The sequence below is a fragment of the Andrographis paniculata genome, unplaced genomic scaffold (assembly GCF_009805555.1).
Source record: "Andrographis paniculata isolate CXL003 unplaced genomic scaffold, ASM980555v1 Contig57END, whole genome shotgun sequence".
Classification (NCBI taxonomy): Eukaryota; Viridiplantae; Streptophyta; class Magnoliopsida; order Lamiales; family Acanthaceae; genus Andrographis; species Andrographis paniculata.
The window spans coordinates 1,202,600-1,223,108 of NW_026137592.1; the positions used below are offsets into that span (position 1 = coordinate 1,202,600).

At 35.6% G+C, this 20,509-nt stretch overlaps 4 protein-coding genes across 9 annotated transcripts; 2 read left to right on the plus strand and 2 right to left on the minus strand.

Annotated features, from left to right (window-relative positions):
• Positions 1 to 76: 76 nt before the first annotated feature.
• On the minus strand, positions 77 to 6,280 carry LOC127257058 (pentatricopeptide repeat-containing protein At5g42310, chloroplastic). 6 transcript variants are annotated; one of them, XM_051283332.1, is made up of 8 exons: positions 4,500 to 6,280; positions 4,258 to 4,410; positions 4,103 to 4,174; positions 3,332 to 3,507; positions 3,136 to 3,234; positions 1,728 to 2,004; positions 533 to 1,157; positions 77 to 418 (listed from the first exon to the last, which is right to left on the minus strand). In XM_051283332.1, the coding sequence occupies exons 1-4, from the start codon at positions 6,207 to 6,209 to the stop codon at positions 3,397 to 3,399; spliced, it is 2,046 nt and encodes a 681-aa protein (XP_051139289.1). In that variant the 5' UTR covers positions 6,210 to 6,280; the 3' UTR covers positions 77 to 418; positions 533 to 1,157; positions 1,728 to 2,004; positions 3,136 to 3,234; positions 3,332 to 3,396. The 6 variants fall into 6 exon arrangements, with proteins under 6 accessions (XP_051139289.1, XP_051139293.1, XP_051139290.1 ...); XM_051283336.1 differs by lacking the exon at positions 1,728 to 2,004 and having other exon boundaries at positions 533 to 1,100; XM_051283333.1 differs by having other exon boundaries at positions 533 to 1,100; positions 3,136 to 3,507.
• On the minus strand, positions 190 to 1,113 carry LOC127257208 (uncharacterized). The gene is made up of 3 exons (XM_051283587.1): positions 533 to 1,113; positions 376 to 418; positions 190 to 228 (listed from the first exon to the last, which is right to left on the minus strand). Exons 1-3 carry the CDS (start codon positions 1,111 to 1,113, stop codon positions 190 to 192), a joined length of 663 nt encoding a protein of 220 aa, XP_051139544.1.
• A 2,475-nt stretch (positions 6,281 to 8,755) lies between the features above and the next one.
• On the plus strand, positions 8,756 to 14,153 carry LOC127257060 (O-fucosyltransferase 16-like). Its single transcript, XM_051283339.1, has 10 exons — positions 8,756 to 9,272; positions 9,364 to 9,441; positions 9,586 to 9,676; positions 9,774 to 9,850; positions 10,594 to 10,682; positions 10,786 to 10,969; positions 11,671 to 11,852; positions 12,262 to 12,364; positions 12,749 to 13,080; positions 13,158 to 14,153. Exons 1-10 carry the CDS (start codon positions 9,126 to 9,128, stop codon positions 13,582 to 13,584), a joined length of 1,710 nt encoding a protein of 569 aa, XP_051139296.1. The 5' UTR covers positions 8,756 to 9,125; the 3' UTR covers positions 13,585 to 14,153.
• A 261-nt stretch (positions 14,154 to 14,414) lies between these two features.
• Positions 14,415 to 20,065, plus strand: LOC127257061 (WD repeat-containing protein DWA2-like). The gene is made up of 13 exons (XM_051283341.1): positions 14,415 to 14,599; positions 14,685 to 14,768; positions 14,850 to 14,982; positions 15,319 to 15,430; positions 15,613 to 15,712; positions 16,493 to 16,620; positions 17,458 to 17,527; positions 18,042 to 18,130; positions 18,296 to 18,341; positions 18,963 to 19,036; positions 19,121 to 19,194; positions 19,271 to 19,329; positions 19,642 to 20,065. The coding sequence occupies exons 1-13, from the start codon at positions 14,555 to 14,557 to the stop codon at positions 19,681 to 19,683; spliced, it is 1,056 nt and encodes a 351-aa protein (XP_051139298.1). The 5' UTR covers positions 14,415 to 14,554; the 3' UTR covers positions 19,684 to 20,065.
• The last annotated feature ends 444 nt before the right edge of the window (positions 20,066 to 20,509 follow it).

Below are 20,509 nucleotides of genomic sequence, written 5' to 3' on the forward strand. Positions count from 1 at the left end.
TTATTTGCATCTGTCCCATTGTAGAATTTAAAAAATTACAAGAAAACAAAACCATGAAAACACAATAGCTAGGATATGATGATTGATGCCTCTTTTAACAGCAGTAACTCAAGGTAAAACTTTTCATATGGACAACTACAAAGGCCCAGCAAGTCATTCCTCGACGACGAGGAATGGCCGATGCAGGGGTCAAACCGGAACCAGAACCAAAATCGAAACAACAACAAACTAGAATCACAAGGCAGTAATTCAATTGCACACAATATTGAAATGAGGCAAGAAGATTAACCCGATATATCAATGGTCCATGCTTCGATCCCATTCGGTATTTTCACCGCGGGCACCTTTGGATCACATGACTTTGCACGAACATACCTTCCCGTTCTCAAGATCGTAGTTGAAATCTGATCCATCTTCACTGAAACGAATATCGAATAAAAATCAATCACAACAACAATGTAGATGCATTTATACTCGAGAAACGTTGAATGCTTCATATTAAAATTCGATTATGAATTGTAAACTTTCATACCTCATCTCGAACTCCCGAATCTCAAACAGCTCTCCCCCAGATATGTCTGTCCACTGAACTCTCTTCCTATCTATATGACAATCGACGCCATCGACCTGTTCAAGAAACTCTCCACACTTTCGATTATTTCTACCACCACCATCAATGAAGGTAATAGCTTCATTTTTCTTCGATTTCTTCAAGCTACTCTTTCGACTACTCAACTTGCTGCCAAGATCATCGTAACTAGTAGGATTAACCAGGTGTGCCTGATCTTTACTCTCATCAAAAGCCACAGGCTCGGGCAATACTTCTTTGTTTTGATTAGGACCGACTTTCAGATGGGACGTGCATTCAGGTTGAGCTGTGGTTCGACCAAAGCACACCAAGGAGGCGGCACGCCCACGGACAAGCCAGTTCTTCGCTGAAGCCAGCTGGAGAGAAGGATCGGTCACTTGGTCCACCAACTGGTACTGATTCCACGGCGTTACTCTCATTGGTTCCTCTTCGATTTCCCGACCCAACACAAGAAGCTTTAGGCCGTTAGTGTATCCAGAAGCTGAAGAAGAGAAAAAACCTCCTCCTTCTACTGCAAATAACATCAGTTCTTCTCATCAAATCATCACTCTTATCAAAATCTCCTCACCTGATCAAATGGAAACCATATTAGATATGAAATGGAAATAGATTCTATCAATCAAATCACCATGTTCCCCAATTTCTGTTCATAGTACCATAACATCATCCAGATTCCGGAGTTTCTGATCAACAATTCATTACAATGTAAATACTCTCTTCATTAAAGAAATTTCTACTTAATATTGCACATAGTTAGCAAAATCTGGCTGTATAAAAATCAATCAAAAACCAAAGAAAATAAACCGCTATCAATAACTGATTATACTTTGGGGACTGTTCAACACTCATCAGTAAGATATCAGTGCAATTAGGCTCAAGATCCAACGAATAACAGAGAAAAATTAAATAAGCACAAGCGAACAGGATTCACGAATTTGAGTACGAAATTAGGTTGAAAATTACACATAGTAGCAAGTTTGTTAATCATCAAGTTCAATTCCTTCAAACGGAAATCAATATATCGCCGAAATAAACAATAGAAGAGTAAAATAATCCACTCAAACGAGTGAGTCATCAACATTTTCTCGAGGAGTCAAATGAACAGTCAAAGATCTCACAAGCGCAGACTTATACTGACCACAATTCGTCTTTGACTACAGCCAAAATTGACGCGGCTGTTACATACTACTCCAAAACGCACACGATACAGATTCGCATGTGCGGATAAAGATACAAACAGATCTGGGATCGATTCCGGCGACAATTAACCGGACGGCGAACTGCGACTGTGATTGCGGAGAAAGTTCCCGGAGCATGGACTGCTCAGTGAAATTGGATTTTCAAGATTATCCGAGTGAATCATAGAAGTTCCTCTCTCTCTCTCTCTCTCTCTCCCTCTCGCTCTCTCTTGGCGCCTGTTCATAAGAGAGAGAGAGAGGTGTCAAATAATTTTGAGGAACAAATTCCAGAGCAAATATTCTAAAAAAAAAAAAAAAATGAAACGGGGGGCTATGTTAGATTTAAATTAATTTGAAATGCCTTATTATTTTAATTTTTATTTAAATATAATTTGTATATTAAAAAAATAATATGTTTTTTATTTAGTTATGATAATTCTAATTTAAAATAAAAGATGTGTTCATATTTTGTATTTTAAAAAATAATTACAGATTTATAAAAAGTAAAAATTATAAATATTCTATTAAAATATCTATTTAATTTTTTATTAAACAAATATGGGAGTATTATAAGAACCATGCCTATTGAGAATTGAATTATATTGAAAGCAAAAGCGCATCATATATTATTGACTAATAGTCTAATAGTAGCAATTTTTTTCTTTAAAATAGTTATATGTAAACAATCTATTGTGGTTTGTATAGTTCGATTTTTATTGTTTTTTTTTTTTTTTGTGAAATACATATTATATTTTATTAAACATATATATTCTCAATATAATTATATATATATATTTTATCAACAAATGCATAATATATTATCCATCTTATATTTTTATATTATTTATATAATTTTTTATAAAAAAATACCAAAATACAAAACAAACACACCAAAACTCGATGAGAGAGGTGGTGACGGTGCTCTTGGCGCTTGATAGTAACGGAACCGGCTATTATTATAGTAAAAAAAAAAAAAAAAGAAAATTATTTGTTTTCTTAAAATATTTTATTTATTTATTATTTTTATTTATTTGTGATAGTTTTATAATTAAATTTAAATATAAATAGAAAATTATAAAAAGTAATTTTATAATATCTTAAATTGAAAAATACTCACTCCTCACTAAAACTATTTATTTCTCTTTCTTTTAAAAAAATATCTATTTGTTACGTAAATACACTTATGACTGTGAAGTTATAATTCAAACTTCACAATTCCAGATCTTGTTCAGCATAATGCTTTTAAAAATAGCGATTGCAAATTCCGACGTTATAATTGGACGATTCCTTCCTTAACATCCCAATCCATTATCAGTATTCTAATGAATTCTACAACATTAATTCCTTACTCAATATCCACCTTTGTACCTTTGTGTTTTTCCATATACACTGTACAATCGACGCTATCGACGCCTACCGGGACACTTCGAGTCGGGGCATTGCATCGACGCCGCCCCCTCGTCCAGCCTGCGCCAAATGTAGTTTCCGTAATGCAACAATAACGAACAATCGAATCCAAACGGTTGATCGGGTACACATCGATTGTGTAAGCGGGGTTACGGACCTCAACTTTTTGCCGTGGTGAGATCGGTGGCTAGAGATTCCATATCGGATGCGAATGGAATCGAGCTATAGTTTTAGAGCAGACTTCATGTACCGTAGAGCAGATCGAAGCATCGCTTTAGCTTTTCTGTCGGGAGCGCATCCGGAGAGCAGCATTTCCTCGAATACAGAAGGAACCTGAAATTCAAACCCGACAAGAACACATGAGCAAAAATGATTGGAAGACATCTCACTTGTATATGGGATACACATCATTTATTTATATATTACGAATCTTGGACTTGGACGTGGACGACGAAGAATTGGTGAAGTTTTGAGTTGCATAGAGATCATTAGAGCATAGATTTTCAAGAGCGAGAATCTTATGATATGTGGTGGAACTAAAATATAATTATCCGACTCTGATACCATGTTAAATGACCATCGTACTTAAAACCTTATTATAGTGCGGGAACAACTAAAACATTAACATTATGGAGAAATTTGTAAAAAATATTTTTCAATTATACCAAATTATCACTTTTGGTATTTATTATTCACGTTTACAAAAGTCATTATTTCTACCCTTCAACCGCGCATCATGTTCACACAATAGTTGTTCCATGCGCGACCATAAGCAACTGAAAGACAAAAATGACGACTTTTGCAAACATTTATGTCAGCGAAATAAATAAATGACAAAAGTGATAATTGAGTATATGGGAAGGATATTTTTTGCAATTTTTCCTAACATTATCTCTTTGCTCTATTTGTTTCTAAATTGACGACGAACCTTTTCATACTTCTCAACGCGGATCAAAGCTTTCATGAGTGTCGTGTAAGTGACAACGTCGGGTCTCAAGTCCTGCATTCGCAAAGATTTAGCTTGAACAGAAACAGCCACATAAAACAATATACGCAATCAATCAATACATTCGATTCGCTCACATTATCCTTCATGTACTGCAATACGGCAAATGCTTCAGCATCTCTCCTATCCTCTCCGAAAGCATTAATCAACGAGTTAAGAGCCAAAAGGCTCGGTTTCAAACCATCGCCTCGCATGACCCTAAATGCATTCAAGGCTAGCTCGGATAATCCCTGTCGACAAATTTAACACACTACTTTACACAAAACTACGTTGCAGCCCCGCAAGAATATCAAGATTCGATTTTCGGAGAGGAATATACCTTCTGCGCATAGGCATTAATCAAAGCATTGTACATTGTGGAAGATGGTTTTAGTCCAGCCGATTTCATCACCTCCAAGCACTCGATCGCATCGTTGAATCTACCCGATTGCCCGTAAATATCAACCAGCGTCGTGTAGGTGATGACATTAGGCAGCAATCCTTGCCCCTGCATCTTCCTCAACAAATCCTTCACATCATCCCACCGTTCTTGACTCCCAAACGAATTGATCATGATGTTATACGTCGTCGTGCAAGGCAAAAACCCGCTCTCCCGCATTTCTCTGAACAATGCCTCTGCTGTGTCGTGATGACCTTGCTTGCAGTGACAATCGATCAGCGTATTCCATGTCACCGTATCCGGATCAATCCCCTCCTCCTTCATCCTCTCGAACGCAGCCATCATATGATCGAGACAATTGTATTTCCCAAATGTATCGATCATTATGTTGTAGAACTGCCGGTCGGGATTGACTCCACAGACCTTCATCTCCTTCAGCACCTGAAACGATCTCTGCCACTCTCCACGGTCCCGGCACGTCGCCAAGATCCTGCTAAACACGTACGAATTAGGCTTCACGCCGTTCGCCTCCATCTCCTTCAAGACTATTCGAGCACTCTCCCACCTGCCGGCATTACCGTAAGCATCCATGAGCAAGCTATAGGTATGCTCGTCAGGCGAAACGGCGGCCCTCTCCATCTCCGACACAATGTACTCTGCATCCTTCAAGGCTCCCACCTTCACATACCCTTTCAGTAGAGCATTGTAAGCTCTCGTCCTCGGCTTCAATCCACCTTCCTTAAACTCCTCGAACACAGCTTCCGCCTCTGTAATTCTCCCCAAATTCCCTAACTCATTCACCACCAGAAAAATGGTGCTCGTCTTCGGAGTCATTCCATTCCCCTGCATCATCCCGAAGAAATACATTGCTCTGTCTACATCTCCAGCCCTAGCGAAGCCTGAAATCAGATCATTGAACAGCTGCCCGTCTAATTCGATGCTATCCACCTCCATTTCACTGTACAATTTCTCCAATATCGACACATCCACGCTGTTGCTCCTCATCAGTGATTGAATAATCAAGCTGTAATTGACGAAATCGGATTGGTAACCGTCTCGCTTCATCCTTTCCATCAGATTCAACGCCTTCTCGAGATCATCGTTCCTCGCGCAAGCCCCAATTAGGGCATTGTATGTCAATGGAGTCAAGCTCTGACGCTGCGATAACAGAAAAGCTTCGTACAACTTTTCGTTCCTCCCCAACGCGTGAATCAAAATTGAGTAAAGAAGCTCGTAGGAGAAGCACAGATTGTGCCTCTGAAGCCAGGTAACCAACGAATAGGCAGTGGAAAAGGAGGAAGGCGAGGAGGAGAGATTCTTAATCAAAGAGTGCCACAGGGGAGCCGGAACGGCGCCGTACGACTCCGCGAGGCGGAGCTCGGCTTCCTCCAGCTGTCTCGGTGGGTCGGAGGGGAGCGACTCCGGCGGAGTGTAGTTAGTGGAGAGGTAATCGAGGAGTGGAGTGAAGTCGTAACTAGGGTTGGGGAGTACAGCGACGTCGTACGGATCCTCGGCGGTTGCGCTGAGATTGAAACTTTGAGGGGCGGCGGCGCAGAGGCGGTGGCAAAGGAGGGGCAACGGAGCAGAGAAATAGTGGAGCGGAGGGAGGCGGATATGGAGCGGTGGCGGAGGAAGCAACAGCGTGTTCATTCTTCTCCGGCGGTGGCTGACCACTGAACAGCTGAATCCACTTTATCATTTGCTAATATCTTTTTTTTTTTCTTTTTCCATTACAAAGATATTTTTGCCCCTAAAAAAATCAATAAATAGGGGGTGTTTCTTCGGCAGATTTCTATTATTATGTATTTTTAAAAATAATTATAGTATTTTTTTTTTACAAAATATTTTATTCAATATTATTTAATATAAAATTGATTTTTTTTTTTTTTAAATACACAATTTCTTTACTTTAAAAATTTTACTTTTTATTATTTACTCCTTTATATTTTATTGAAAAAAAAAAAGAGTAGTTAAAACTATTTTTACAAATTTAGTTAGTTAAATGAAATGAAGATAGAATGTAATAGTGATAATTGTGGTAAATAAGTGTTAATAGAGTGTAATAGTTGAATGTTAAATATTTGATTTTGTCAAAATTATTAATAAAATAAAATTTAAGGAACATATGCGAATAAATTTGACGGATATGAGTATAATTTTTTATCAAATTAAATATTTATTTTTTATTTATATTTATATCATATTAAATAATTATTTCAATACACAATTTTATTATTTTAAACCAAATTCAAAATCAAAATTTACAAGTAAACACAACCACAAATTTCAATACAATATGTATTACATTACAAGTATTTAAATAATATTTAAATGCAAATAAAAATCAAACAATCATACAAGTATACTACTCTCTTCGTCCACTCGCAAAATATATTTTTATTTTAAATTGTCCAATTGAAAATTATAATTTCAAAATACCTCATTTTTTCTACAATATTTACTTTATCATAATATTATAAATCTTACATTAAAAATAAAAGGGTAACTTCCATTAAATTCCATAATTCTAAATTTAATTTCCTATTTACTCTCTATATAATAAATTCTTCTCATTTACTCCATATTCTTATTAATTTATTATTCTTTACTCTCTATTCACTTGAAATTCCTACAATATAATTTCACTTTTTACTATTAAAAAATAAACAAATAAGTAGATAGATAACAATATGAAAACTAAATAATTATAAATATATATATATGCAACACTTAAATAATAATACAAAATATTTATAGAAAATATCAATGTATGTGATACTCAATTTTACAAATACTATTAAACAATAAGTAGATTAATTATATATATAAATATTTACAAGTAAATTACATATATATATTTAAATGTTTACAATTAAATTTTAATACAAAATATTTATAAAAAATATTAATTTTTAATTGAATAAAATATAAATAAGTTAATGAATATATACTTTTGAACATTCTGTATCGTTGTCATTTTTCAAAAAATAAAATAATAAAATTGATCATTGATTACACAAGTTAAGAGTTTTGAGTTATATTGGGTATATAGAATTATAAATAAAATATTATTTTGAGGGCAAAATTGAAAGTTTATAGATGAAAGTGTGTAATATTATAAATGAGAAGTTGTAAAGAATAAATAGAGAGTTAAAATGAACAAATATATAAACGAGAACCGATAAGAAAAATAATTTGTCAAATAAAAATTTTAGGAGAATTAACCGAAAATAAAAACAAAAAATTATATTTACATTATTTTGAATTATTTAATAAATTAAAAATATTTTTATTTCTTAAATTTCCGAGAAAAGTAAATATAGACTGTCAAATGTACACTCTCTGTAGAAAAGAAATATAGATTGAATTTTTGTAGTCTCGATGTTTATAAATATAAATATTGTTTATTAGCTATGCAAAATTATATTTTGTTTGTTCATTAAAAAATTGTAGTCATGTTACTTTTAAATTATAAAAGAGATAAAAACATATTTTTGGTGGATTGATAGGGTAATAAACTGTGCCAATAATAAAAAATTATATTAGCCCGAATGAATTCGTGATTGTAAAGTAATAAATTTAAGTTTGGATATTTTTGATAAATTTATTTGTCACACGTAATTAGTCTAATGAATTATAATTTTAAATTAAAATTTATATTTTTTAATAAATTCATATTAAAAAAACACAAAATATTATTAAATAAAAATTTAACATTTAACATTTAATTTCAAACTTATCCTTTCCATATTCTGGAACTATTGAGATAAAATTTCCATTGCATTTCTTCCATAGCATTGTTGGCTTAGTGGGCCTAATCCAACAAACTTTTATTAAAGAAAATAAAAATAAATATGATGATGACTATTCAAACAAAAAAATTTAAAATATAAAAAATTTAAAACTTTATTTTAATATCTTATAAAATAAAACAATAATATGGTATATGTTTAAAAATACTAATGAATACCTCTAATGAATATAAAAATAACTTATTATTTTTTCTTTAATATATCATTTTTTTTATTTTTTTTATAATTATTGAAATGCAAAAATAAACAAACCCTAATCAATCGCAAGGTTAAATGAAATCCAGCGATTAATATTAATTTGGGCTGTGGATGCGGTGCGGTAAAACTGTACAAAAATCCGGACAGCTGCAGCCTGTAGCCTAGCTGTAATTGTTTATGGTAAGAACCCTAAATTTCATCAAAATATTGTGATCCCCCAACCCCAAATCGATTTCTTCTTCTTCTTTTTCCCCTTTTTCCCGATCTGTGCAGTGAAAATTTTAAAAAGGAAAAAAGAAAATCTTGGCATTGCTGACCCTTCCCTCGCTCATCCATCGTCAATTTGATTCCTGAGCATCAGTCAGAAAATCCTTGTCGTTTACTGTGAATGTGGTCCAGATGTGAAGGTCCGAATGGTTGCTCCCCCAAGAGGACTCGAGGAAAATGATTGTTTGCTCCGCTCAATTGCACATGGACTGACTTTGCCTTTCCCCTCGATTTGTGCTCCTCCTCGTCGTGAATTTCATCCAAAATATTCTTTTCAAGATTGCGTATCATGGCTGTTCAGCGGCGGCGCCACCAATACCGTCGCCGGCTTATCCCCGCCATAGCCGCGGTTTCCGCTGCCATTCTACTCCTATTCGTTTTCATCTCTTTCCTGGCGCCTTCGCCTGTCGAGAATGATCACATCTTCCGCTCTAGGGTACCCCGAGTATTTTTCGTAATAGTTTCCTTCTTATTGTTGTTGTTTTTATGGTGTTTCTGATTCGGTGTTGGTGCGATTTTTGTCGTAGATAAATAGCGTCATTGGTGAGGGAAATGAAAATGGAAGTGGAGGGAATGGAGCTCTGGCATTAAGTGGTTCTTCTTCGGTTAGTTCCTTTTGCTCTTCTTCTTCTTATTTGTTTTTATTTTTGGTTCTGATTGGTTTTCGTTCGATGCTGATGCGTGAAATGTCGATTGATTGGATCCGGGATATCTGCTAAATATAATTATTGTTGGGTGATGAGATCTAGAACAGTAGAGGAGTAAATCAACGCGATCTATGGAGGACGAAGAACGCAGGGCTTTACTACGGATGCAGCAACGCCAGTGCTAAATTTGCAAGTATGTAAACTTTGCTAAATTTGCGCTACATTGATTGTTCTAGCCTTGTTTCTTTACTGTTTTGAGCAATTGTTGTTTATTGAATTTTGATGAACAGAAGCTTCTGCTATAATCCAACCTAATCGATATTTGGCTATTGCAACCAGCGGAGGCTTGAACCAGCAAAGAACTGGGGTAATTATTGCTTCTGTTTCACATATATTTGGAGGGATGGATATCTTCTATATTGCAAGAATCTTCGAATCTACGAAAAGGATGTTTGTACTCTTTGATTATTTGTTGTCACTGCCGTTGTTATCAGAGAATGTTGGAAAATAGAAAGATGATAGTCTACTATTGGCCTTTCAATGGGTAGTGTAGTTATGGAGCTACATCAGCATCTATCATTTATTACATGGAAAAATATTTTTTTTGGGTCTAGTTTCCTTCATAGAAATGTTTCTTTAAAAATCAGTGTGTGTTTGAAGCAAGATATTGGTGACTATAGGATTGTTGGCAATCATTCTCTGACAATGCATTCATTCAAAGTTCCTATGTTTGACGTGATTCATCATTCTCTAAAGTATTTGTCCTTATCATGTAATGTAGCACTTGTGTAGACCACAATAATGTGGTAAGCTTGGATTTTGTCCTATGAGCAAGGTAGTCGAGAAAGTGTAAAATTTTTTGGCTATAAATGCGAGAAACGATTGTTATTATAGTCATACTAGAATTCCAGAGCATGATTCGAAAAGTAATTCCTGTTGTTGGGGTTAAATTATGTGTGTTCCTATATAATTGTTAATTGCTTATGAACATTAATTGGTATCATGTGCTATAAAATTATCTGTAGTTTTGAATGGGCCATGTTGTCCTGACTTCTGAGCTCCGAAATAGTAGGCATCAAAGTTAGTTACTATGTTACCTTTTCTGAACAGATTACTGATGCTGTTGTTGCTGCTCGCATTCTGAATGCTACTCTCATTGTCCCAAAATTGGACCCAAAGTCATTTTGGAAGGATGCTAGGTGAAGTTTGGTGCATTTTTCGTAAAATTCTTATTTATGTTTTTTCTTGGGAATATTTTCCTATAAATTCTTTCTAGGCATTCATTGTCGCTCTCTGTTGCAGCAATTTTTCAGAGATCTTCAATGTTGATTGGTTTATATCATATCTGAAAGATGATGTAAAAATCATAAAAGAGCTTCCTCGAAAAAGAGGCCAGATATGGAATCCATACACAATGCGTGTGCCAAGAAAGTGCAATGAGCAATGCTATGTTAGTCGTTTAACACCTGTCCTTGCAAAGAAGCATGTAAGTCAATCTGGTCCTTGCATAATTTGGCATGTTTGTTCAGATATACACTAAGTTTTCAGATAAAACTTGGTAATAAAAAGTCACTGTACCTATTTGTCATGACTGGGCTAATGTTTCACATCTGTCTGACACACTGAAAAAAACAAAGATGATATTATGGATTAGAGAAACAAAAATTAATTCTCTCTGATCATGTGTCATTTATCAATTTACTAGTTTGTGTAGTGTTGGCTCCATATGTGGAGTTGTCAAATGCCGTGCCATGTTTCATATCTCCACAATTACAAAGTTCCCAAACTACTGATGCATTCAGGGAATCAATGATAATGAAAACATCACAATAGGAAGGATTGCTACTCTTTTGGTGGATCACTGTCTTGAATTCATAATAGCACTTCGAGTACCAATCTCTTTTGCTGTTGCTACAGTGCCGTTATTTCGGGCCCTCTTTGAATAATGTTTTTACTAAATATTTTCTTTACTGATTTTAGTGTACCTGAAGAACATATCAGGTCATTTCCGTTGTTACATCTTGTGGTACAATGCTGAACATTCTTTTCATATGATAGTGAAACTAGTCTAACTTGTGTATAGAAGATGCATTGTCAACATGGTTCCGTTCGTGGCATCTTGTATTTTGTATTTTGTATCTGGTTCCATTACTCATACAATTAACAAATGGTCCATTTATGTTTCAGGCTGTTCAGCTGACAAAATTTGACTATAGACTTTCAAATAGATTGAGCACGGATCTGCAAAAGCTTAGGTGTAGAGTTAACTATCATGCCTTGAGATTCACTATGCCTATCCTCGAAATGGGTTCAAAATTGGTCCACAGAATGAGGGCTAGGAGCAAGCATTATATTGCTCTCCACCTAAGGTGCATACACCTATTTCCATAATTTTCCAATTTCAAGCTTATTTCCTTGCTTCATTTTCAACTTGCATAACAAGCACAGTTTCTGAATGCAGAGGTGTATGTATTCCATATTTCATACTATCAATTTTTTATCCTTTGCTTAGACCCTTTGTTTGCACTTTTGGAGTCTTGAAAAGTTCTAATATATCCAGTATGTGGTTCTTCAATTTTGTACATTTTCTCTTTCCATCTGTTGATGATTGAGGTTAATAATCTTTCACAAGCTTCTTAAGAGATTTGATTTCTCAAAGATTAATTGGATTGGGTTGGAATCTAAGTTTCTTTCTTCTTTATCGTGATATAGTGTTGAGTACTTCTAAAATGAGGACACAATATTGTTGTTCATTCTATCTGTGTTGAATATTTGCAGGTATGAACCCGATATGCTTGCATTCTCGGGATGTTATTATGGTGGAGGAGAGAAAGAGAGGACAGAATTGTCTAAAATACGGCGGAGATGGAAGACTTTACATGTAATGCTTTCAATTCTATTCTTTAGAAACACAATTAAGTATTAATTAGTCTATTAGAAATTTCTGTAAAAGTCACTGTTATCAAAATGATCTGAACAATCATTTTTAAGATAATGATTTTTCTGTCTTTCTTTTCCGGTGGTGCTAGATTGTTGATTGATGGGATGCTCCTCTGACTTTATAGAATGTATTACTGCATTATTGTGGAAAATATATGGAGATGCGTTTGAATGATTTGTGGCTAGCTGGTTGCAGAAATGTTCAAACTTTGCAGCCTTTGTTTTATTATGTAGTGACATTTTGATTGGGTAATTATAGTTGAAGAGTCGAGCTGTTGTTTTCATAGCTAGTCTTTATTCAACTTTGTCTTGATTGAATATGCAGAAACATAATCCAGAAAGGGAGAGGAGGCAAGGAAGATGTCCACTTACACCTGAGGAAGTTGGTCTTCTGCTCAAAGCACTCGGGTATGACCAACAGACTTACATTTATGTTGCATCTGGGGAAGTATACGGAGGAGAATCATCACTGGCTCCATTAAAGGCCCTTTTTCCTAACTTCTATTCAAAAGATACCCTAGCAAAACCAGAGGAATTGGCACCCTTTTCTGCATTTTCTTCTCGTATGGCTGCATTGGACTTTATAGTGTGCGATGAAAGTGATGTCTTTGTTACAAATAACAACGGAAACATGGCAAAAATTTTAGCAGGACGAAGGTATACTCTATTTCGAATTAGCATTGGATGCCTTGTATTTGCTTGTTATTTACCGAGTAAGGTTTTCTTGACTTCAGGAGATATTTTGGGCACAAACCCACAATTCGCCCGAATGCAAAGAAGTTATACAAGCTGTTTCTGAACCGGGACAACATGACTTGGGACGAATTTGCCTCGAGTACACGAACATTTCAGAGAGGCTTTATGGGGGAGCCTAAGGAAGTGAGGCCTGGCCGGGGAGTTTTTCACGAAAACCCGGCTTCTTGCATTTGTGAAGATGCCAAGGCAAAAACAAAGTTAGATTCAGTTCAAAAAGAATCCCCGCCAGTTAAAAAAGACACCGATGCAGCAGATGAAGATCAAAACACAAACAATGATGAACCCGACTTCTCTGATCCTGAAGATGAAGATGATCCCTTGAATCTGCTTGGTAGCTCATTCAATGAAACAAGCTCAGAATACGATAATCAGGAGCCGGAGCTGGATGAACTGCTCTCAGATTGAATACAGTATACTCACCTCAATTCTTCCCAAGTTGTCAGCAGTCAGAATCCGACGATTCCCCAACCCATTGAAAAACTGCTGCAACCATCATGCTGACAAAAGATCCCCTAATTTGTCTAACTCAACAGCAGAGTTAGTTCCTTCTGGGCAACTCCCGACCACCTGAAGGTAAAATTCTTTCCTCATTTTCTGCTCCGAGGCATGCCGGAAACCATACTTCCACCACATTCCTTGACTTAGAAAATAAGAGCTGCCATTGATGAATGACCGGGCTTCTTCCTCCCGCCCGGACAGCTGAGAAACATATTGTTTTTTCTTGTTTTCGGACATACATATATATATGATTAGGTAGTTTTAGAACTGTGTATACTGTCGTTCTTTCACCTTGGTATTTTTAGTTTGGATAGTTTTGGCCAGCCTAAGAGTGCAAAATAGGCACAGAATTTTGCAGTCATCCTTGAAGGGTTAAAGATTGTGGTTTTGTTTGAGGCTGATCATGGGTTTGTATCATATTTGACACACAAAAAGGTGCCCCTTGAGAGTTGTATCAATGGGTTTTTTGGCCTTCATATGCTCTGTTTATGATATTCTATTACATAAATGATAAATTTGTAGTTGTCTTGACTTTTTTATACAAAGTCAACTATGTAAAAGAAAGACGGACTGGGGGGGTTGGGGGTGTTTATTTTCAATTTTTTACTCTCAAAAAACAATATTCTTGCTTTTTGAATTCTGGGTTATTACAAATCCGACCCAATTGGTAAAATTTTGAAGAAACTGCTACAGATTCTGATGAGTCTTGTTTGTGAGTTGGGTCATCACCTCACATCAGGCCATTTGGGTAATGGTGATACATTTGGCCCAATTTATAGGCTACAGACTATTATCCATATAGGAGTCATAGTTTAGATCTGGTTTGTGGGTGAGATATTTGTGTAGGTAGCCATTGCCGTCGACGGATGCGAAGAAGATGCAAGGTGGAGCAACGGGAATCGGCTATGGTCTCAAGTATCAGGTCAGTGTTTCCGAGATTGATAAGCCACCCTGATTTATAATTTTGAAAGGAAAATGATTTTCTCAAGTGAAATTGAGTGCTTCAGGCGAGATGCATTTCGGATGTGAAGGCGGACACAGATCATACCAGTTTCCTGACCGGTACGCTCAGCCTCAAAGAAGAAAACGAGGTGGTCTAAATTTCTGTCTTAATTAGTTCTCTGTTGTTGGGGTGTTTTGCCGATTGATTTCTGTGTCGTGTGGGGTTGCAGGTGCATTTGCTGAGGCTTTCGTCTGGTGGGAATGAGTTGATCTGTGAGGGTTTGTTTTCGCATCCGAATGAAATCTGGGATCTCGCTTCTTGTCCTTTTGATCAGCGGATTTTCTCCACAGTATTCTCTTCCGGTAATTTCGGAATTTTCTGCTGTTGATTGTCTGGTATTGGAGTTTACTGTAAATGCATCCAATTGTGTCAACGTGAAGGTGCAGTTAGGCAAAATATGATGTACTGTGTGTAGTGTTCTTGCCATGGATTTATTAAGTAGTGCTTGATAGGCAATCTAAATCTAACTAAAACCATAATCCATAAACCCCAATGGTTTTTACTAAGGATGTCTGTGTTTTTGCTTGTCCCAACAAACTTTGATATGTAAATGTTCTTTGTAAAGCTTGCTTTCGAAGTATTGACCTAGATCCTTTCAATGATGGATAAATTTCGTGTCTGTTAATATTGACGTAAAGGGGAAACATATGGAGCAGCAGTGTGGCAATTCCCTGAGTTGTATGGTGAGCTGAGTTCTCCTCAATTGGAAAGTATTGCTTCTCTGGATGGGCACACTGGAAAGATTAGGTGGTGAGTATATATTTACTGGATGAACTAAGTTAGATCTGAAGTAGGTCTGATTAATGATACATGATGTTGTTTTATTGACTTTTTATTCACATAAGTGTCCAAATTGAGTTGGGCTTATAATATTTGAATTTTATTAGAGGAGATATCTAATGCCCTTATATATCTATTGATGCTGTATGCAGTGTACTCTGGTGGCCTACTGGAAGGCATGAGAAGATAGTTAGCGTTGATGAGCAGAATTTAACACTATGGAACTTAGATACTTCAAAGAAGACTGCCCAGGTAGGTGTTATCATTCATCAGGAGAAATCAAGTTTGTATTATTTCCAACGTAGCATGATTATATGACCTGCTCTGTCATTTTTCCTATCTCTAATTCTTCACCTCATGGATTGCTTAATGAATGATCTGTTTTATGTTTATGAATATTGGAAGGGTAAAGGTAAAAATCAAACTGGGCTATAAGGTGTTGTAGGAAATAAGAATTGCATTGGCGTGCTTTCATGAAAGTAAAATACATCAAGTATATGATTTACTTTCACCCCTAGATGCACAAGCTGTTAAGGTATTAAGAATCTGTATAAAGGGATTGGTAACTGCATATACCTAAAACTGTTTCTGAACCGGGTAGACTAGGCACGAGACCGTAGACAATTTAACAGTGTCTGTTGTTGTGGTTTGGTTGATTTGTAACTCTAAATGCGTGTTGCCGTGATCTTGATATTTTTCTTAGCGGCCCGTTGCTTTTTGTAATTTATTAGTACTAGTGTTGATTCTTCATTTTCTTCTCATTAGCTATTAGCTATGCCATTGCATGTTATCTTGCATTGCATGTGTGCTTTTAATTGAACACTATTCTTTCTATATTTATGTTTCCCCCATCTGTTTTTCCACTTGAATATTGACATTAATAGTCCTTTCCTTCCATAGATGATATTTTTCCAAACTTTTTATCCTGATGTGTTCATCACTTAATTATACTGTTGTGATTGGAATATAGATCATAAACATTAGCTTTTGATATTTTGGTTAATTCTTATCAGGTCTTGCTATGTAATCTAGGTTCAATCACAAGAATCAGCTGGTATGCTTAGTTATTTAAATGGTGGAGCATGGGATCCCCACGACTTCAATACCATTTCTTTAACATGTGATTCATCAGTTCAATTTTGGGATTTGAGGACCATGAGGTACGAGCAAGTTACTATTTTCTTTCTTTCTATTCTTTTTTTTTTTTTTTGAAGATTTTTAAGTTGAAGTATCTTTATCCCATTTCATACCTTGTTGCAAGTGTAGATTTTGATTTTATTATTATTATTTTTTTGTTAAGGTTAATGATGCCACAATTTTTCATCACCTTTTGCCCTGCCCACCTTGCAAATAATGTTGCTGTACTTGTTCTCCACATTGCACAAGATACATTTATATTGTACTTTATTCTTTAACGATCTCTATTTCAATTTACCACAAATATTTTAACTCACCAAATACAATTTCATCCAAAATAATTCACTTTCCTACATAAATATGAAGAAACTCAAAATTCACTATTTATTCTATATGTACTTCCCAATCAAATTCAATTCCAAGTAATATTTAATATTACTCACTAAACCTTATGCTCAAGGACCATACCACCATTTCTAGACTCTTTTCACATTGATGTCACCATATATATTAGTGTCTTGCCCTGTTCTGGAATGTAACATGGCCTTTCTGTAAGGACAGGAAACTTGCAACACCAAGTGCCATGAACCAATAATTCCTTGAAATGATTTATTCTGGTTTTCCTCAACTTCAATCCTAGAAGTATATCGTTCATAAATTTATGATTTTTTAGTGTAAGGTAACTTACTTTTTAAAAAAGAAAAACATAAAGAATTAGAAAAACAATGATCATTTACAAGAAATAATGTAGTTAAGCCACATTATTCTTCTAGTCTACACTCAGATATGTCTGGCTTAGTCACACTTGTTGTGTGGTTGCAATTGCATAACAATGCTGAGGATGGAAATTTTCCCTGCAGGAAAACTGATTCAATTGAGCATGCCCATGTCCGCAATGTAGACTATAACATGAAAAAGAGGTACATGCTTGTAAGTATGCTTTAAACTTGATGGAAATTTTTAGTGCTGTAACATTTTAATAATTATAAAATATTAATGTGGGTTTGTTAAATTGTTGGGAACTAATGTAATTTCTTTGGATCCTACTGTTATTTTACTTATTAATTGATTTATTTTTGGCGTAAGATTAGTTATACACACCCATTGTCAATATTCCATCTAAACCACTAACAATATTCTCAGTCAGCCAGTGTTAAACACGCGCGCATACACACACACACACGTACACAAACAATAGTAGCACTCTTACTTCTCATATGGAATAGGTTAGGGTCCTATTAAATGTGATGAGGCCCTTGAACCTCTTTTATGCCTTGTTGCTTTACATGTTCCTTTTACTTTCTATACTTGATTGAACCTTCAGGTGCGGAAAACCCAGCATTTAAGTGTCAAAGTTGTTTGAAATGTTCTTGTTACCTAAATTTGCCACTTTGCACATCCTCATTATTATGTGCTTGTGAGATTGATGGTATATGCTTCTTAGGTAACAGCTGAAGAAGAGTCCGGCATTCATATATGGGACCTTAGAAAGCTTAAGTTCCCAGTAGCAGATCTCCCTGGACATTCACACTGGTATGTTGTCAGAACAAGTGCTGAGTCTTGGTTTATCCTTTGCTTTCCTAGGTTTATTATTTTGTTTTGTTATTTATGTTTTTAAATTTTTCATCTTTTCATGCATTTGCATCTATCATGTTATGATATCGCTTGAGGGGTTAATATTTGTGTTACTGTTGACAGGACATGGAATGTGAAATGCAATCCTGAGTATGAAGGCTTGATACTGGTACTTTCTCCCTGCATAATTTGATCTCTCCCATCTTTTCTAAATAAAACAAACATATGTCTATTCTTTGTCCTTAATGAGATACTGGAAGATTTAATTGCTTCAGCCGAGCAGTTTGATATCAAGGCAGTGAACTTAACTCTGTGTTTGGTCCTACAGATTTAAGAGGTGGTAATATAGAAAATGGCGGGTGTGCTATATTGGTGATTTAACTATAAGAAAATGCTCAACCTTTTTAATTAAAGAAGACAGGGAAGGGGTGCAAATAGTGGCTTATATATGCATTCATTTTCCACTCCAAAAAAGTAGAGGAAAAATGAGATATGAACTCATGTAGATCTCTCTGATTCCAAAGTGATTCTTACCACTATTTGTCTTGCAAACCTCATTTTTTTATAGTGTTACAATAATTTATAAATAGTTTCTGTATTCTATATTCACACACTCTACAAGATGTAAAATTTTGAAATTCTTCAAATCCTTGTCTATTATTTTCTTCTCCTTAAGATCTTTCAGTTAAATGTATCCTAAGATTCATTCTCCTACTGTTCAGAAAAAAATGAGAATTATATCTGGTATAGATGTGTTGATATATCACTGATTATGCAAAAGCAATTGTAGAGTGCGGGAACTGATTCTGCTGTAAATTTGTGGTTGGCTTTGCCGCCCACCCCGAATGATTCAGGACACGAGAGGTGAGCTTTATCATTTAGTTGCCATTATGTCTTCTGGGATTACACGGATATTGGTGCTAATTATTTCCCCCCTTTTTCTTCTAGTCTGATAGAGTCAACAAACCGGACAGTCGAACCATTGCTCAATTCTTTTAACGACTATGAAGACAGTGTTTATGGTAATTGTGCAAATTTTGGATTTTGCATCAGCTGCCTTCAGGAATTTACTTAATTGTTCGTTTGCCCATTTTTCAGGTCTCGCTTGGAGTTTTAGGGAGCCATGGATGTTTGCATCATTGTCTTATGATGGAAGAGTAAGTATTATCATTCATACATTCTTGGTCTTTAATATACATACCCACCAATGTTTTTATTAGCAAACATATTTCATTCTTTCATTCTCAATGTCAAAACTACAATTTGAAGAAAGAATTTAGGGTTAAAAGGAAAGTCCAGTTGGTCCCATTCTTGGATTGAACTCCAAAAGATTGCACTATTGAACATTACCATAGATGGCAGAAATTCAATAAAACTCATCATTGTTTAAATGCATTTCTTCTCTATATACACAATATGTCACTGAATTCTGCTCCCCACTTGTTGATGACTCAATTCATTGGATGCAGGTGGTGGTTGAATCAATAAAGCCTTATCTCTCTAGAAAATGATAAAAACAGTAAGTGCAAATTTAGAGCCGACATATCTTTAACAATATCCTCATTCACTTTTGCCTTTCTTTCTAATATTAAACATTAGTTGGTTTTGATCCATCCCAACCTGCTGAGACAAATCTTGATTGCCTGTTTTGGAATTTACCCTGTTTGTTTGTAAGATGGGATTTTCTTTTACACACATACACACACAGATTCCCATTTCTATCCATCTTTAATCCATCCTCTGCTGCTCTGCTCTGCTGCATTGACATTATATGCAAGTTGAATTTTATGTTATTTCTCACTTGCACATGGGGAGTTTGTTGGACATCAATCATATCATATACTCTTATCCTCTGAAATGTTTATTTATTTTTATTTATTTATGGTCTGAATATATTTGTCTTGTCTTGACCTGTGGGTTATGCATCTGAAAAGTGTCCCCCTTTATTCAATTTCTTTATACATATGTTTTTTTCCTGAAATATTTTGTTAATAAAGTAAGTGTGGATGGTGGAGAACGAAAGAATGGATTTGTGAGTGAAGGTGACATGAAGGTTATCTATTCTATGGATGGTGGTGTGTTGGTGAGTCATTGTGGTTTCCTCGTCCAAGGGCAGGGGAACTTTGTTTTGACACGTGGCGGGCTTCCACGCCAAGAATGCTGCGTCATGTATTTATCTTGTTGGACACGTGGCAGTTGTTGGGTTTATCCGAATGAGGTGACACGTGGAGTACACGTCACTCTGGTGAGATGATTGACTGACCAGGAGAGGACTACTAATGGTAATGCTTGCCCCCTCATTTTGGAGTTTTTTAGGGTGTCTTTTTGTTTGTGGTC

Excerpts from the sequence above, each read along its gene's own strand:
- LOC127257208 (XM_051283587.1), bottom strand. The coding sequence starts at position 1,113 with ATGTTATTTGCAGTAGAAGGAGGAGGTTTTTTCTCTTCTTCAGCTTCT. Across the intron at positions 419-532 it reads ATTCGGGAGTTCGAGATGAG|TGAAGATGGATCAGATTTCA; the intron begins GTATGAAAGTTT and ends TATTCGTTTCAG. Across the intron at positions 229-375 it reads ACGATCTTGAGAACGGGAAG|TTTGTTGTTGTTTCGATTTT; the intron begins GTATGTTCGTGC and ends TTGTGATTCTAG.
- LOC127257058 (XM_051283336.1), bottom strand. The coding sequence starts at position 6,209 with ATGAACACGCTGTTGCTTCCTCCGCCACCGCTCCATATCCGCCTCCCT. Across the intron at positions 4,411-4,499 it reads TTAATGCCTATGCGCAGAAG|GGATTATCCGAGCTAGCCTT; the intron begins GTATATTCCTCT and ends ATTTGTCGACAG. Across the intron at positions 4,175-4,257 it reads TGCAGTACATGAAGGATAAT|GACTTGAGACCCGACGTTGT; the intron begins GTGAGCGAATCG and ends TTGCGAATGCAG.
- LOC127257060 (XM_051283339.1), top strand. The coding sequence starts at position 9,126 with ATGGCTGTTCAGCGGCGGCGCCACCAATACCGTCGCCGGCTTATCCCC. Across the intron at positions 9,851-10,593 it reads TGAACCAGCAAAGAACTGGG|ATTACTGATGCTGTTGTTGC; the intron begins GTAATTATTGCT and ends TTTTCTGAACAG. Across the intron at positions 12,365-12,748 it reads GGAGATGGAAGACTTTACAT|AAACATAATCCAGAAAGGGA; the intron begins GTAATGCTTTCA and ends TTGAATATGCAG.
- LOC127257061 (XM_051283341.1), top strand. The coding sequence starts at position 14,555 with ATGCAAGGTGGAGCAACGGGAATCGGCTATGGTCTCAAGTATCAG. Across the intron at positions 14,983-15,318 it reads CTCCACAGTATTCTCTTCCG|GGGAAACATATGGAGCAGCA; the intron begins GTAATTTCGGAA and ends ATTGACGTAAAG. Across the intron at positions 16,621-17,457 it reads TGGGATTTGAGGACCATGAG|GAAAACTGATTCAATTGAGC; the intron begins GTACGAGCAAGT and ends TTTTCCCTGCAG.